The following is a 16,419-nucleotide window of genomic DNA, read 5'->3' on the forward strand; positions in this document are numbered from 1 at the left end:
TTTAATTATTGGTAATTTTTTTCTGGCCTTGCATAAACTCTGCATGTTAAAGACAAGTTGAAAAGTTGAAAAGACCTTTTAAAAGAGAACATTTACAATAAAACAAGATCACTTTAAGTCCTTTATTAATATATCATATCATTACAAAAAATAATGGCATTATTTTTCATTAAGAAACAACAAAAAAACAACACAGAATAAGCATGAAGGGATATTTAAACATGTGCATTAAAAAAAGTTCATTTTCATATAATAAGATATGAAATGTACATGTAAAATTAAAATATTGATCAGTGTCTTCATAAAAGAAGATTATATCTATATTCTTGAAGTTAATTTTGGTTTCACATGACATTTAAAGCATTTTACATCAATCTAAATAAATAAATAAATGCATAAGTTTGTTGTGTAAAATTAAGTGTATAATTCTAAAGTACACTTTCTCAGACTTTATTGTCTGAGAACTGTCATGATGACGAAGACTCTGGCATTTTATCTCTCACCAATCACAACAATATTTCCACTCAGAGAGTAAAAAACAAACATCTTAATGGGTCAGCGTGTCTCGGTTCGGTGTGAGTGTCGCAGGCTGGACTGAGCTGCAGCAGAGGCGGCAGCAGCAGCAGCAGCAGCAGCAGCAGCATCCACCCGGTGAGGTCAGATCAGCCCGGCGGGCGGCGCATTGCTACCTGGCTGCGATCCTGCACGGCTTTTCCACACTGGAGTTTGAGAAGTGCCCTGGACTTCCTGGTACGGGACCATGGACGTTTTCAGCTCCAGTTCGGCCGGAGCAATACCTGCAGCGATGTGATTCGCGAGGACCCGTCGAGTTGAGAGCAAGGTGAGTTGGTTAGCCCCCCTCTCCCCGGTGTCGTTAGCCGAAACGGGAACTTGTCGAGCTCCCATGAAATGCATCTGTCAGTGGAGAGACGGTGGTGTTACTGCGGGGCTGAATGACGGTAGCCCATTAAAACGGTAGCTTCTTCTTCTTCTTTTTTTTTTTTCTCTAATCAAAGTGAACCGCAAACATGGCGTCGGGCGGTTTGAGGGGGGGACTTTGTCTGGACCGCCTGTGTGAAACTGTTGACGTTGTTTTACGTTTGAGAAAGATGATATATTGTGTTTTATTATTGTAAACTTTGTGCTTATTTGTATTCACCGAGGCCTACCTAGCCAAACCCACCACTGTTGAGCTAGCATAGTGGAACATGGCGGCTTCCGGTATCGTCCGACAAAGTAAAAGTCGTGTTTACGCGCATACGTTATAAAGACGTTAGCTTGTTATAAAACATCCTAAATATCGGTATGTTTGTGTAAAATGGCGATTAATTTATGCTGCCTCTTCTTCCTAATGCTGTAATTAGTCTGTAAGTTTAGTCAGAATTATTGGCAGTACATGTTTTAACGGTGTAAAGAGCTGCTGCTAATGTTGAGTTATTTCACGTCAGGTTTTTCGTGTTAAAATTAGCTAAGATTTATGTAAAGTCGTAACCGTAATATTTAAAATCTGTCCTTCGAAAATGTGAGAATATTTTACTTGAAGTGCTAACACTGAAGCTCCGAGGTTCAAAGTAAAGCTAATAACTGTATTTTAACTGCAAGTCTTTTATTTTGAACGTCACGTCGCTGTAATTCCGGTCGTATTCTCGCACGTTGACGTAGCCGAAACCCCCAAGGCTGCCTCCCGCAACGGAATCAATGCGGCCGTAGCACCAATCACGGCCTCCCATTGGCTGTCGCCCCGAGCTCTCAGGCTCCTGATTGGCTGTGACGGCCTGTCACTCACGTTGATGAGCTCTGAGCTGCTGCGGCTGCTTCGTCTGTAGCTTTTAAATGAATCGAGCAGCTCAGTTGTTTACGTTGTAAAATCGGGAAATACGCGGATATAAACCGTTGCATGTGGATGCGGGTTTAGAAATGCGTGTGTTTGATAAAGTTGGACACTGTGTGATGTTTTCTTGCCTCGCGAGAGAGCGGGTAGAGTTACCTTTGTAGCAAGGTGCGTTAAGTTGTACAGTGAAAAAATACAAGCGGATGTACGGTGGTCCACTTTCAAAATAAATGCCTGAGACGTGTCAGAGCCATATTTATATGTGTAGAATACATGGAAAAATGTTGTTAATTTCTAAATACACATAGTCAAAATGTTATATTAATGTCGAGCAAAACCACATTAACAAATATTCCAAATTGTATGTAAACATTATGATTCCTTAATGCACTTATAGAGCTTCTAAAGGCTTGAACATACAGTAAAAGTCAATATATATAAGTATTTTTAAAGATGTATGAGATGTAATTGTTGTTACGTAAATAACATCCAAGTCTGTATCAGTTCAAAGTAGGAGAAAAGTCTTCCTGGAGAATATGGTGGTTTTATTTTGAAATTCTTTGCTGGGGAATCAAATATGTGAATGCTGCATATTTAACTCTGGTGTGTCTTTCAATCCTTCCTATCCCGCTTCAGGATAATGCGGCTTAGCGCAGTCAGGGGCTTTACAGTTTGAAAACACAAGGCGTGTACTAGTAGTACCAGCAGTGTGTGCCACTGTGGCTGTGAGGTGTTTTTCAAGAACCAGAACCTTGTGGTGTGAGGTCCACTTCCAGGACTGGAGTGTCAAAATAAGCAGAGAGGGATATTTGACTTCCAGTAACAAACACAAACTGAGTGAAAAACCAAGGTTTTAACCAGGAGAGTATGTATGTTTTGTCTGTCCTGATATGGTGGTCAGATTAAAAAGACTTTATGTGGGGGTTTTTTTTCCCTTCCGTGGTGTTCAGCGTCAGGCGGCGGTGAAACGAGCAGCATGTCAGGATGTGTCAGGGTCAGACTATTCGCTTTATCAGCTTTTTATTCTGAGCCATTGTGTCACTGCTGCTGCTGCTGCTGCTGAGTGGCTTTTCTGGGATCAGCCCTTCCCCAGCTCTGATGCAAAGTAAAGATAGAGAGCTGAGCAGAGGCAACATTCCTGGAAGAGGCACATCCTGTCACACTATTACTACTAAAGAAGTCATAACATAAGCTGCAGGTTTGGCTAAAAGCCTGAAACAAACAAAAAAAAGGTTAAACCTGCTTATTAGAGTTCTGATACCTGCAGCATTTCTTCTGCAATTCAAATGAAAACTGACAAAACTTTTAATTTCGAAATGATGTTAGACTCCCCGCAAACTTCATCTCAGACGGTCAGACGCTGAACATATTAGAAAATGCTTCTCCTCCAATCTTTGTGTTAGATCTTTGTTAAGTTTAGTTGATTTGAAGAAGAGTCATTGAGACGTCTTTCCTGGCTGAATACAGATATAATTAAAGTTGCTGGTTGCGACCCAGAATCCAGAATAAACATGTATGTTGTGTCTGCAAAAGTTAATGGTTTTAGTCCAGATATTATCAGTTTCACGATGGAAAGTATGTGAATTTGTGACAATAATCTGGATGTACAGTATAGATTATTTAAGGCAGGACTGACCTGCGTTTTGTTGACTTTTATGGGCAATTTGTAATGAAAATACCAAAACAATGAAGTTTTAAATGATCCATTCAGCGGAAGACGTCCCCCTCTCTGTCTTCATGCTTTGACTTTAAGATTGTTGCTAGTTAATAATTTCCCAGAATGTCACAGGATCCTTTTAAAGGATCAATTCTAGTGAGTGAATATTTATTTTTGTGTTAACTGTTCCTTTAACGTGGCAGAACTGACCCTCTTCCTCCCTCTGACTCGACCCTCACAGTGAAACCCATCGGACAGCGTCTCAGCGTCTTGCTCGTGGACACTGCGGTAGTATAAAAGTTCACTGCTGCATGATCTTGGAAGTTAAAGGTCTGATTAGTCGTCATGCCACACTGCTGCACTATTGTCAACCGCTGACCTTTTTACACACAGCCCCCCGCCGACTCGTAGACATAGCTGCTGCTCTGTGTGGCATTTCAGAGCCGGAGTGAATGTGAGGCACATTTGCACCCTGCTGATAATAGTTAACTACAGCTGCAGGTTTCCTCTCAGGGTTTGATTTGTCTTGCCTAAAAGCTGCAATGCAACATTTTACACATCATAAACAACAGTTCTTATCCACATACTTTGCTTTAAAGCCATGATATGTAACACCTCTGCTTTTAAATGTCTAAATTTGACAATGAATCGTGTTGCGTTGTTGTACCTTTATTATCTCTAATAACAAATGTTCAAACCAGAGAAATCTTTAACTTTACTCAGGGAACTTATTTTCCTAACCCAGCGTTTTCATAACATAGACTTCCAACTTGAAGTGTAAAGATTAAACAAATTTGTGGTCTGTAGAAACATATTGTCACAATACATTTTTTTTTGCAGCTGGGTTGAAGTCAAAGAGTGAGTAAGGAAATCGATAAAACACGATGTTTAAAATGTTTAAAAAATGCCCTCGTCAGTGAAAATATCTCCCTGAATCATGTCAGATTGATTTTCAATGAAGACTGCAACTCCCACGATCCCTTGCTGCCTACATCTTTAATTTTGTTTTGATTGAGAAAGCCAGAGTGGTAGAAGTTACACACTGTGCATTTAAATTATGTTCTTGTTGTCTGACCAACAGTTTAAAAGCCAAATATTAAATTTACAAATGTATAAAAGAGAGAAAAGCAGAAAATCTTCAAATTTGACTTTTGAGACACAAATAATGTTTGAGACTTTTGTACATTAATGACTTGAAAGTCTTTGTTTGATTAACTAATTGATTGATCCTCTTCCTTCAGCACCAGTTGTGTCTAATTTGGTCGAAAAATGTCATTAGAATTGATTCAGTTTGGGCTTTTCTGCAGAGAACTTTTAAAAATGGCCTTTATATGAATCAATTAGAGTTATTTCAACTAGAGGCAACAGAAAATATTCTGTACCTTTTTATATCTGGATCTCACCACAATGTCCAAATTTGGTAAACCATAAAACCATAAAAATGTGACTTTTCCGGAGAAAGATCCTCACACCGAGCTGGAAGCTGCTGCTGGATTTGTGGCTCGGTGACAGAGAGGAAATGGAAAAGCCCCGCAGTCGTCAGGGTCAACAACCACAAATTAGTTCATCTCCTTCTTCTGTTCCCTCTCTATCTCTGTTACAGCGTCCACAGAGCCTCTCCAGAAACAATCGAATGAGTCAATGTGTGAGAGAGAGAGGGAGAAAGTGTGTGTGTGTGTGTGTCTTCCTGTTGAAAGGGCAGTTTATTTGCCAGGCTGCACGGCGTCAGGTGGCTTCCCAAACTCAAAAGGCAGTTTTGTCTGATTGAATGTCTGTAACGTAGCAACAGAGACTGTACAGGATCTCTCTCTCTCTGAGCTCCATGCAGCGAACCGTCGTCTGTCCTCACAGCTTTGTACCTGGAACTAAAAGCTTCTTCTCTGTGGGATCATACAGAAAGGCTGAAAAAGCTTTTTGAGTTCCAAGTTTGTGTCATTATTTGGTTTACTGATCCGTCTTCTTTTTTAAAGAGGCAGTCGGACAGTCGGCTTGCAAACTAGTCATAAAACGCGTCTGACCTCCATGTCAGTACTCGATCGGTATGGTTTTAATTTCTTATGATCAATAGTTGATCTGCTGCTTTCTGCTGTATAGAGGCAAACTCATCCACTAGCAATGGTCAACGAGTAAATCACCTGATTTAATTGGTTTAAACTTGCATTTGAGTGATCTATTTGTTGTAAAATTGGCGTAATTATCATCTTTCTTGTTTAATCTGTTTGAAAACTGTGTCAAACAGCAGGTTGTGTGATGTGAGACGTATTGGTGGGTGGATTTATCTCTGGACATGCTAAGCTAGGCTAATTAGCTGTCGGCTGTAGCTTTTACATTAATTGTACGTATACAAGTGTGAGATCGATGTGTACCTGTGCAGGTGGAAGGATGCTGAAAAGGAAGAAGAAGGCGTGGAAGAAAACACTCTGGTTCTGTTTGTTTGTTTTGGATTGATTCCAGTACAATGATAGATGATAGACCAGTGGATTGATCCCTCACCTCTCCATTCATCCACTGATCTTTCTGACGTTGTGATCACCACATCAACACATGTGCTGTGATGTAGTTAAAGATGTAGATTCCTCTAAACAGTCCTGCAGGGCTGCCGTAGCTTCACCTGTCCACACTTTACCAGTCTGTAGAGATTATTTTGGAAATGTTATATTTTTTTTACGTTGCTTTCGGCTCAACTTTCAGTTTGACGTTGTCACAACAAACATAGATGGGAAACGTCGAGACATCTTGTTAGAAATATCCAGCGGTTTCATGCTCAGTCGTAGTCTTGGAACAGAAACACACCACCACCTTCTCCTCGTTAGCACATGTTCCTGTCTAACTTCAGGCAAAAAAAAGGAAATGAGTGTGTTTCTAAAAATTGTTGAACTATTCCTTTTAAAAAGGCAGCAGAAGGTCTCGCATGTTGTTTTCTGGAACCTGCAGGTCGGCTGAAGTCCGATCAGGATTCCAGTACAGTGCAGCAGAGAGGCCGACAGCCCACACACACACACACACACACACACACACACACACACACACACACACTGCACATTCCCTCACTGTTGTCCAGGCCTTGGCACCGGGATGCGGCTGCTGCTCGTCTTTATTGGCCGCTGATCCCGCTGGCTCGCTGCTCTGCTGTCTTTTAATGCCCGGCTTCAGAGCAGCAGCACACAACACACCACCAGATGCTGGGCCGCCCTCTGGCCTGTGTGTGTGTGTGTGTGTGTGTGTGTGTGTGTGTGTGTGTGTGTGTGTGTGTGTGTGTGTGTGTGTGTGTTAGTTGTGTTGGCTCCTGACCCGGCGTCAGATGTAACTAACTTCACGTCCAGCAAACACACACCGCTGCATCGGCCAGCGTGGGTTCACGAAGGCCGACGCAGATGATTTTGGATGAAACGCCACCAGCTGCCGGTGTTGCTGTTGTGTCGGCGGGCAGTTGATTCACTTCAGAGACGTCTAACCAGTCTGAGGTTACACTGGTTACTCTTTAACACACAACGTAACAGCAGCTACACGTCGCTCACAGCTGCTGGCCTGCTGGGTTGACGACACAGAACAAAAGAGGTCTTGTTTCCAGCAGCAGCAGTGAGGTTTGACTGATATAAAGGCAGCTTTTTTTTTTTTTTTTTTAAGATTGATTTCAGATGGAAGCTGAAACTAATGAGAGTTTTCTTGAGTTGTTTTTGTCTTTGCAGTCTGACTTTACACTGAGGATCGTGATATTTTTAATTACATTTTGGATCCGTTTAGAATTAAAGCTGCTTAACCGACAACTACGAGGCGTTTCAAGACTCCAGCTCGCTTTTAACAGCAGCTCTGACAGTGGAAAGACAAAGTTAGCTGGCGGACATAGTGAAGCATCGAGCAGCTGCAGGGCAAAACAAAGCTCAGAGGAGATCCAGTGATGTCCTGAAACACAACTCTAATTGAGCCATGATGTTTCTCTGTGTCTGCTGGGTGTGTAAAAATGTTTCTGAATCTGAAAAGTTACTGAAGTCAAATCCATTCAGTAGAGTACATCGTCACTCTGAAAACAAAGTTGTCTTTCTGCACCAGATTTCATGGATTTGTTCGTAAAGTTTTTGCTGAATCTTACAACTTGATAATCAATATATAAAACCAACCGTATCCAACACATTGATTATAACAGAGCTCTTCCCTCAGACTTTCTGTAAACTGAGCCCAGCTCCTCAGTGACAGCGCGGCTGATTGGCTGCGTGCTGAACAGCTCCGTCAGCTTCCGTCTTGACGACTGGCTGGCGTCCCAGCTCAGAGGCAGAGGTGGACATATGGTGGATCTAATCCCCGGGTCAGAGCCTCGGAGCTAATAGGGGTTCAGATGTTCTTAGAAACACTTGGCTGCTGGAGGAAAGTATGAGAGACTTCTGCGTTGTGTCTGAGTGTTTGTAGGCGGGAACAGGTGATGTCAGGTGTTTCAACGCCAAATCAGAGTTCAGCGATATCAGAATGAAGCTCTGCTGACAGTTTCGCTTTCAAAGACTTATATCTGCTCCAACACGTGAACCACAGCTGCTCTTTGACTCTGCTTTGCAACCCGTCCAAACCCAGCTGTAAGCTCAGCGTCGGCGATAACGACGGGGAGATAACGACGCCCATCAGGCAGTTTTCGTTCTCTTTCTCACCTTTTACAGCGAATGACTGTGTGCTCAGATTGCTGCTCCGCTGCGTGTTTGTCATTCCCCCCGCTGCTGAAACAATCTGCTGACCTGTGCTGCTTTCTCTCGCAGCCCGGGGAGGATATCGGATCCTTCAGCATCTGCAGTTGTCGTGCTCATGGCAACATAGGGACGGGAGGCGGTGGAGGCGGTGGTGGGGTGGAGGGGTACTTAATTTCTACATCACCTGCATCATTTCCTCCCCTCCGCCTTCCTGCCCACCTCCTCCCTCGTCCGACAGGCATCTGCAGAATGATCAAATTACCCATTATTACTGCATACTATCATCAGATTACCGTTATTCAGTCCAATGACCGTGCCCATTTGGATGGATGTTCATGTTCGTACACGCACACACACACACACACACACACACACACGCTCAAACAAGGCTGTTCATTCAGCCGCCCTCTGCGCCCTGCCAATTCTGTCCCAGTCAAGATGTTAATGGGCCGGCCCACATCCTTAATCAACTGTGCGTGTGTGTGTGTGTGAGATGGTTGGTTTGAGGCAGCGTTTGTCCAGTTCTATATACATCCAAGAGCATTCCTAATTTCTTTGTTGATTAAAGAAATAAATATATTTTCTGTCTATTAAATGTGAGAAAAACCCAACATAATGTCTTGTTATGCTCAACCAGCAGTCAAAAATCAAAAATATTTAGTTTACAGGGATATAAAACAGAAAAAAAAGTTGCTAAAACACACATTTTAGAAGTACAATGAGTAAACTTTTTGGCATTTTTCTGCTTTGGTGAAATTCCTGGTAGGCAGCAAGCAATGAATCATCCAGATGAAATCATCCAGAGGTTCGCTGAAATTTACTTTGACTCTCCGTTAATTAAATAAACGACATGTAACGGGAAACAGCTAATAGAAAAACGAGCTGAGCCGCTGCTTCATCCTCAGCTCCGCCATTTTGATATTAAAGTTGTGTCCTGGATGTGCAGAAGTGATTTCATGTGTTTCTGTTTGTCTCCTCAGGTCATGAGTGCCTCTAGGAAATACCCAGTGGATTATAACCTCACCTGTCCAAAGCCCCGCCCTACCTGGGCCTCGCCCTGCCCCCCACCCCCGGACTCCCACCATGAGTAAGTTCACTGAAAACTGGCTGTTCACTTGTTGTCTCTTTCGCTGTACAGTGGCTTTTATCTTTAAATGTGGAAGTATAAAACACTCTGACAAACTGCTGCATGTGCGATGATTCATGGAGGTTTCTGTAGTTGCAGTGTAAACTATGAATCTTGAGTTTTTGTGATTGATATTGGTGCAGAGGAGGGATTCCAGGTGGAGCTGAAAGCTGGCATGGCCTCTGTGATGGGCCACGATAGAAACAGTCATAGATGATCTGTTGCCTGCACTGGGAGCTATTTTTTAAAAAAAAAGACACTGGCACTAAGAAAAAGAGGTTTTGTGGCTGCGGGGCTGGAATAATCCGACTGTGATCAATTGTACCTGAACAGCCAAATTCTCCTTTAAAGTAGTTTAGTTCAGAGTTGGGTTTTTTGGAGCCATTAGTGGAGCGGCAGATTAAGACACTCTTTCATTACTGAGGCTTTAACACTGTTTGGTGAAATCAGCAGCAGTGTTTGACTTCTCTGATGCTGGATTAGTTTCTGGGCTCGGAGGTGTTTGTCGTGGCTCAGCTTCGGTTGGCGACTGAAACCCCCCAGCAGAGAGAGCTGGAAGACACTTTGGAGTGAATGGTTTGGGGTTTTTTAAACTAGATATTTTATATTTCTTTTGCTCTGATATGTGATCTACAGGATCAGGGTACTGAGACTGTGGTTGAGACGTAGCGTGAACACGTTGGATCTTTTACACCTTCGTCCTGCTTCCCCCCAGAAAACATATGGCACGGTGCTGCAACCCACCACCTCATCGCTCATCAATCACGCCGCAAAGCATGATGGGAGGGCAAATGTAGCGGGATGTGCTCTCCATCAGCTCCATCTACTGTGTGTGTGTGTGTGTGTGTGTGCACCGCTGTATGTCAGAGTGACTGTAATGGCACGGCCTCATGTGTGAGTCACCGGGCGAGAACAGACCGCAGTATATTCGCTTAATGTCTCATACGTTCATACATGTGTGCAGCGACACACACACACACACACACACACACACACACACACACTGCAGCAGCAGAACTGATCATTTTTTATCTCCGGGGTGTGTCCTGTGTCCTCCTCGTCATGCGACAGGGAGATGTGATGAAGTTCACACTGCCGTTATTTTGAAAGATGCGGCGATTTCGATACGAGTCACAGTTTTCATGGATATTTATGTACATTTAAATTGATGACATGATTCTTTGTTTGGTTCTGTTCCAAACAAGCCTGGTTACAGAATATAATCTCTGCATCATCTGCGTTTTTATTTTCTAATGGCATGTTGTGACACTTTTAACCTTTTGTCAAAACAAATGGCCGCTCCTGTGATCTAGATATTGAGAGTCTGGTTATATTACAGCGGATTATAATCCCTGAACCTCGACTTTACTGTATGGATATCAGTGGAATCATTTTTACGTACGTGGAGATGAAGTTGTGGATTATGCCGTGACTGAATGACTGAATCTCACAGTGGAAACTGAATTTGACGCACATTTTAAGATTAGATGTGATTGTAGAACAGGTAATTCCGTGGCCGACACCTGTAAATGTAATCCAGTCAGATTCAGCTCCAATACAGTCGTACCAGATCAATACATCCCTAAATGTTGATATGTTAGATTTATTTCATGCCTTGTTGGTAAAAGAGACTCTGGCAGTAATATTAAAGGTGCATTTTTGCAACATTGTGGATTTTCTGTCAAAAAAAAGACGGGTTTTCTGATGTTACCATTCTTGTTTTTTCATCTGCTTTAGAAACATTTAGGAAACATTTCCAGATGATGTGTAATGTGAATCTCACTCATCTGTTTGTTGATCCGCAACTGTCTAAAAAGTTTCAAAAAATGTGTATAAAACTTGATCGTAACACAGCGTTAACGCCCGCGATTTAAGCTGCATCTCAATAATACCAAGACTGGATGTTATATACATTTATGGCCGACAGTGAAGCTTCTTGTGTGAATCAGACAGATTATATTTCCCTGGTTGATGCGAGGCCTCAGTCGTTTCCAGCTCTGCCCTCTCAGACCTTCTTGTTGTCGTGTGCTGTTTAGCTCACTTCACAGATAAGAGCTGAGCGGCAGCCTGCCAGCAGCGTTAACTCACTCTGCGCCGTTCGACCGCTGCCGAGCTGCGAGGCTGTCGATCCCAGTACCGGGGGGGGGCTGGCACTGGGTTACCGGGGCAACCCAACGCATGTCAGGCGTTTACTGGAAGGCGATTGGATTAAGCAGACGCTGCCGAAGGGGAGCGCTGAGAGGTTTAACCCGATTACTGCCTTTTCCTTTGCACACTCCGCACACATACACACACACACACACCTGTTTGTGTGTGTGTGTGTGTGTGTGTGTGTGTGTGTGTGTGTGTGGCAGGGGAGGTTAGGTGGTTGATCTGATTGACTGTGAGTGATTAAAATGGAGGGAAGCGTGATTGATGATCTGAGTCGTGTAACAGCGGGAAAAGCCTTTCGGCAGCTTGGTGGTTTATGCGCTCTATTTCTAAGTGTGTGTGTGTGTGTGTGTGTGTGTGTGTGAATGAGACCCAAAGGCCTTGTTGCGCTGGATTCATAAAATCAATACATTGTTGTGTTAACAAAAGAGGCAAAAACATGTTGAAAATGTCAGAAAAATTATGACTTTGCGTCGTTCTCGGCTAGCTCTGCAGCTACAAACTGCTGAAATCAATAAAATCAAACTCTGTCGACGCAGAATAAATCAAAACGTGTCAAACAAAATGAGAAAGGAGTGAAAACAATCAACAAAAGTCTCTAAAAACTCTTTATAAACACTTGAGCAAAATGACCTCCAGATACTCGGAGAGGAAACTGACGAGATGAACAAACTGCTCGTTGTTGCTTCACTGTGACCTGAATGTGCTTCGTAAGCAGCCGGCGTTCGGGGAGAAAGGCTTTTTATGTGTTTCATTATTTATCCCAACCTTTGATAGACTCGCCCCTCTCGGCTGGAGATGGTTGATATCCTGAGCTAATTACCTTAATTACCTCCCCGACAACACACACACACAACAGAGGCACACACACAAAAAAAACGCAGCCAGCCGCCGGGCTCGGGCTCGGGCTCGCGCTCGGGGCAGGGCGAGGTCAGCTTCCTCTAACGAGTCTCTTAACAAGGATGGATGACTTACTCCTGATGGTCTGAGCCGGAGGAAGGAATCAGACTCGTCATTTAACGGAGCTTCACTGCAGGTGCAGTGCTGCAGGGAGTCCTTGCAGTGTGGTCTGAGATCCCTGAAGTGCTTGCAAGCAGTGCAAAACACTATAATTAGTAGTAATATTGAGTTTTAGGCTCGTGTGGAAGCTCTCATTTGACCTCGGACCACACAGCCACTGTTGAGTGTCTCATTCTGCTGTTGAAGTGATGTTTCCTTGTGCTGCAAAGACAAATAATCAACCCGATCACCAGAATAAATGTTGGCTAAGTACATCTCTGCCAAACCACAGATGCTTTTATCTTCATTTTCCTCTTTGCAGCTCTGTTTAAATCTCGATTTTTAAAATAAACTTTCACGTTGCAGTGCTTTTTTTATTCCCCCACGCTTTTAAAACCTTGAATCTGACCTCGAGTTGACTTTAGAACGACACTTCTGACCCTTTTCGTGAATATTTCCAGGCTCACATAACAACACCGAGGATTTTCAGCGTGTTCGCAGATGTTTTGAAGCCCACCGTTTGCCGGACACGTTGCTAAATTACTCATGAAATTAAATAAAAAGCACAAAACATTTAGTATCACGTGGGCATGTCTGGGACAAAACTTTATCAGGCGTTTGTGATCTGATCAAAACATGCCCACGTCGCCCCTCAGGCTGGACGTGACGTGACGAATAATATCAGTGTGAGTAGAAGAAGCACACAGTCATTAAACGTGCTAATAATACACCACAGCTCTGTCTGTCTGTCTGCGGCACCACGACTCCCAGCTGCTCCTCGCACACCCGACGCTGTTGGAGGAAACAGGAGTGATAACAGCGGAGGGAGAGGAGATTAATGACAAATGAGGAAGAGACGCAGAAGCAAAGAGTTTTTATTGGTGTTGTATAAACGGTGCTGTTAGGTAAAGGAAGGTAACGGATTCAGCGGCGCGTCCTCGCAGAAATAAATGAGGGAAGGAACGAGGGAGAAAGAGGAAGGAGCGCCGATATTGTAAATAAGTTCCTATTTATATTCTGTCTCTTCCTGTGTGCTAAAGTCATGCAACTTTTTGGTACTTTATAAATGTACGAAGAGTTTACAAAGCACATTTTCTGAGATCGGACATGACTACCATGATTGTCTCGGTGCATTATGTCTTGCTCATTTCTTTTCTTTTTATTGTTGCTACTATAATTAAACGCAGAAGAAGAACAGCCCAACAAAGTCTATAGTAAATGTAGTTTGGAAAGATAATATTTTATCCCAAATGTTTCCAGAAGTCCACGCGTTTACTGAAGGTGACTTGTGTTTTATTTGGCCGGCTGCTCGCCATAATTTCTGGGCGAGAGTGAGGAAGGAAGTCCATTAACGACAATAAATGTAATGTGAACAGCATTTTAAAACAATAGCTTGTCTGTGAACTTCTGTGCCAAAATTACATCATAAAAAAAAATGTCATGAATGTCGGCAATGATGGTGTGTGTTCACCGCCAACAAACAAACCTCAGGATTAGTTTATTCACATTACTCGTACAAGTGTTTTTAAATCCAGATTAACGTTACGGTGACGAAGTAAAGTTAATTTGCTGCAGTCAGGTTGATAAACAGGAGTGAAGATGGATCCAATGTTTAATCTCAAAAGTTAAAAAGTAAACTCTGAGCTGTCCGTCATCAGAATCTGAGGTTTAAATGTGACACTTTTAATCTTTACATTTTTTAGCATTTTTGGAAACTTGTCCATCACAGAATAAACACAATATGCTCCTGAAAAGTGTTTTTCCTCTCCTTCGTTGGCAGCTTGTTTCTAAAATAAGACATCAGTAACCCTAAAATTACCTTTTTTAAAGGTTCCATGTTGTTATTAAGTGTTCAAATGTGACTTTACCGCCTCTGAACTCACAAATGGGAGGTTTTGAGAGCACTGTTGATCAGCACGGTGATGATGATGATGAGGCACGGACGATTGGCTCCAATCTGTTCACCTGTCCTCCACCTATTACCACACACACACACACACACACCTCATTCATCTCTCCCTGTCGGAGAAGACTGATGTCGCTGGGTGGCCTGCTGGGCTCAGTGTCTGGGTGTGGTGCAGGATAATTGCGTCCTCCTCGGAGCCTCATCTGGCCTCCATCTGCTGGACTCTAGCATGGTTAGCTTAGCCAAACAAAGCACGCAGCAAAGGGTCTTTACGCCGACAATCCTGCTCCACCTGCGATATCTATTAAAAGTCGGCTGAGCGTGCAGGTTTGTCCAACCAGCTACAATCACACAGTCGGACACGTTCACACCTGGACGCTGCTCAACACACACTTTCTGTGGTTAGCTCCGTCGGAGATGTTTGTCTGAGCACCCGAGACACCTCGGAGAGTGTTATTACCTCGACCACATTTTCCAGGCCACGAGCCTCGTGAGCATGGCGTGTTGAAGGTAGATGACGGCTAATGGCGCAGATGTGTCATTCTCCGCCCGAGACGTCGGCGTTCCAAATAGCTCTTAGCGGGTGTTCGGACTGGAAATAGCACCGCGTTAAAGTGCTGCTTCAGTGGAGGAGCGTTGCTTCCGGTGCCACCCAGCTGGTGAGGAGGGTTGTGTGTGATTCCAGAGCTAATAAAACCCACAGTACTCTGAAAGTACAGGAGTTTCTGGTGTGATGTTTTATATGCACGTCAGGCTGTTATATGGCGTATGATGTTGTCCTCTGCTGGGAGGGTAAGAAGCTCTAAGGCCTTGTTGTCTTTAATTTTTTTCACACACGTGCTGGCTTTTTTTGGCTTGGCTTGGTTACTGTAATGGTGCAAAGAAGCAGCTGTAATATTCTTCCTTCCCACGGTATTATTAAAGAATAGCTGCTAACGAAGCTCCTCTAATTCGGTGACAAACATGTTTGATTTCCTATAAATTCTTCACAATAAAAGTCCTCCGTACGTTTGGTATTTAAAATCTGTAATTGTTGGGTTTTCACCAACTTAACACAACTTCTCAAACAGCTGAAAGCGAACACGATGAAACACTAAACTTCAAACCATAAACATTCGGTACGAAGCTACAAAATGACACTCAGAGTTATAAAAGCCTTTCTATCAGGTTTCCTGCACAGACATGACTTCAGTCTTGCGATCATTTGTTTGAGCGCGGTCGCAAAACGCCGCCGCAGCCCGCTTGGCTAAAAACTAGCAAGATGGTGACCACAGTTTGAGTCAACGTTTCAACATTTATGAGTGTGAAACATCAGGATATGTTCGAAGCGGCACCGTGAGTTTCAGTATTTGTAAACCAGGCACCACTCTGTATTTTTACAGAGACCTCAGGACAATAACCAGCCTCGTTTATGGCGACAAACAACAGATATTTTGATCCAAATCATGACGTTTTACTCACCGTAACCAAGTGGTTTTTTGCTTTAACCAAACCAGAGCACCACCACCAACAGACAGAAGGCTTCTATCCCGGGCTTGGCGCAGTGAAGCTGGTAATGGAAATTGCCACTGCTTGGTTTGACTTGGCGTGGCCCGAAGTGCCAGTGGAAAAACACAACGGCATGGTTTACAGAATGCCAATGGCGGCAGCAGCAGATGATGTAAAATCACCTGTACCTTTACCTTTACCTGGAACGAGCTTATTGCTTTTTAAGCTGCCATCATAAAACAAACAGCGTCACGTATTTTTAGAGCAAAGAGAACTGATGAATTCTTCTCCATTGTTTCTGCTCTACAGTGAATGTTTTCCACTCTGTCAGCTTCTGCTTCGGTTGGTGTATAAACGCTGCCTCATGCCAATAAAGCAGTCAGCAAAACAAATTGAATTGTGGGTTAAAAAGGGAAAAAAAAGAGGGAGAAGTGAAGCGAGAACCACAGTAAGAAGTGTTCTGGGAGTTGCAGGCTTGATGACCTTTTCTGCTGCAGCAGTGAAAACACAGTGTTTATAAAGTCTCCGGCGTTAATGTCACACTGGAGACGGCCTCCGCCGGCACATCGCCGCCTCATTTCCTTCCTG

General features: G+C 43.3%; 1 protein-coding gene across 1 annotated transcript in view; it reads left to right on the plus strand.

Annotated features, from left to right (window-relative positions):
• The first annotated feature begins 173 nt into the window (after positions 1-173).
• The window catches only part of usp6nl (USP6 N-terminal like), a 69,849-nt gene continuing 53,603 nt past the window's right edge, over positions 174-16,419 (plus strand). Inside the window, exons 1-2 of the mRNA XM_037121931.1 lie at positions 174-841; positions 9,142-9,248. Coding sequence (XP_036977826.1) covers positions 9,245-9,248 — 4 coding nt within the window. The 5' untranslated portion in view covers positions 174-841; positions 9,142-9,244. The remainder of the gene's footprint in view (positions 842-9,141; positions 9,249-16,419) is intronic.

This window comes from Acanthopagrus latus, chromosome 14 (assembly GCF_904848185.1).
Source record: "Acanthopagrus latus isolate v.2019 chromosome 14, fAcaLat1.1, whole genome shotgun sequence".
Lineage (NCBI taxonomy): Eukaryota > Metazoa > Chordata > Actinopteri > Spariformes > Sparidae > Acanthopagrus > Acanthopagrus latus.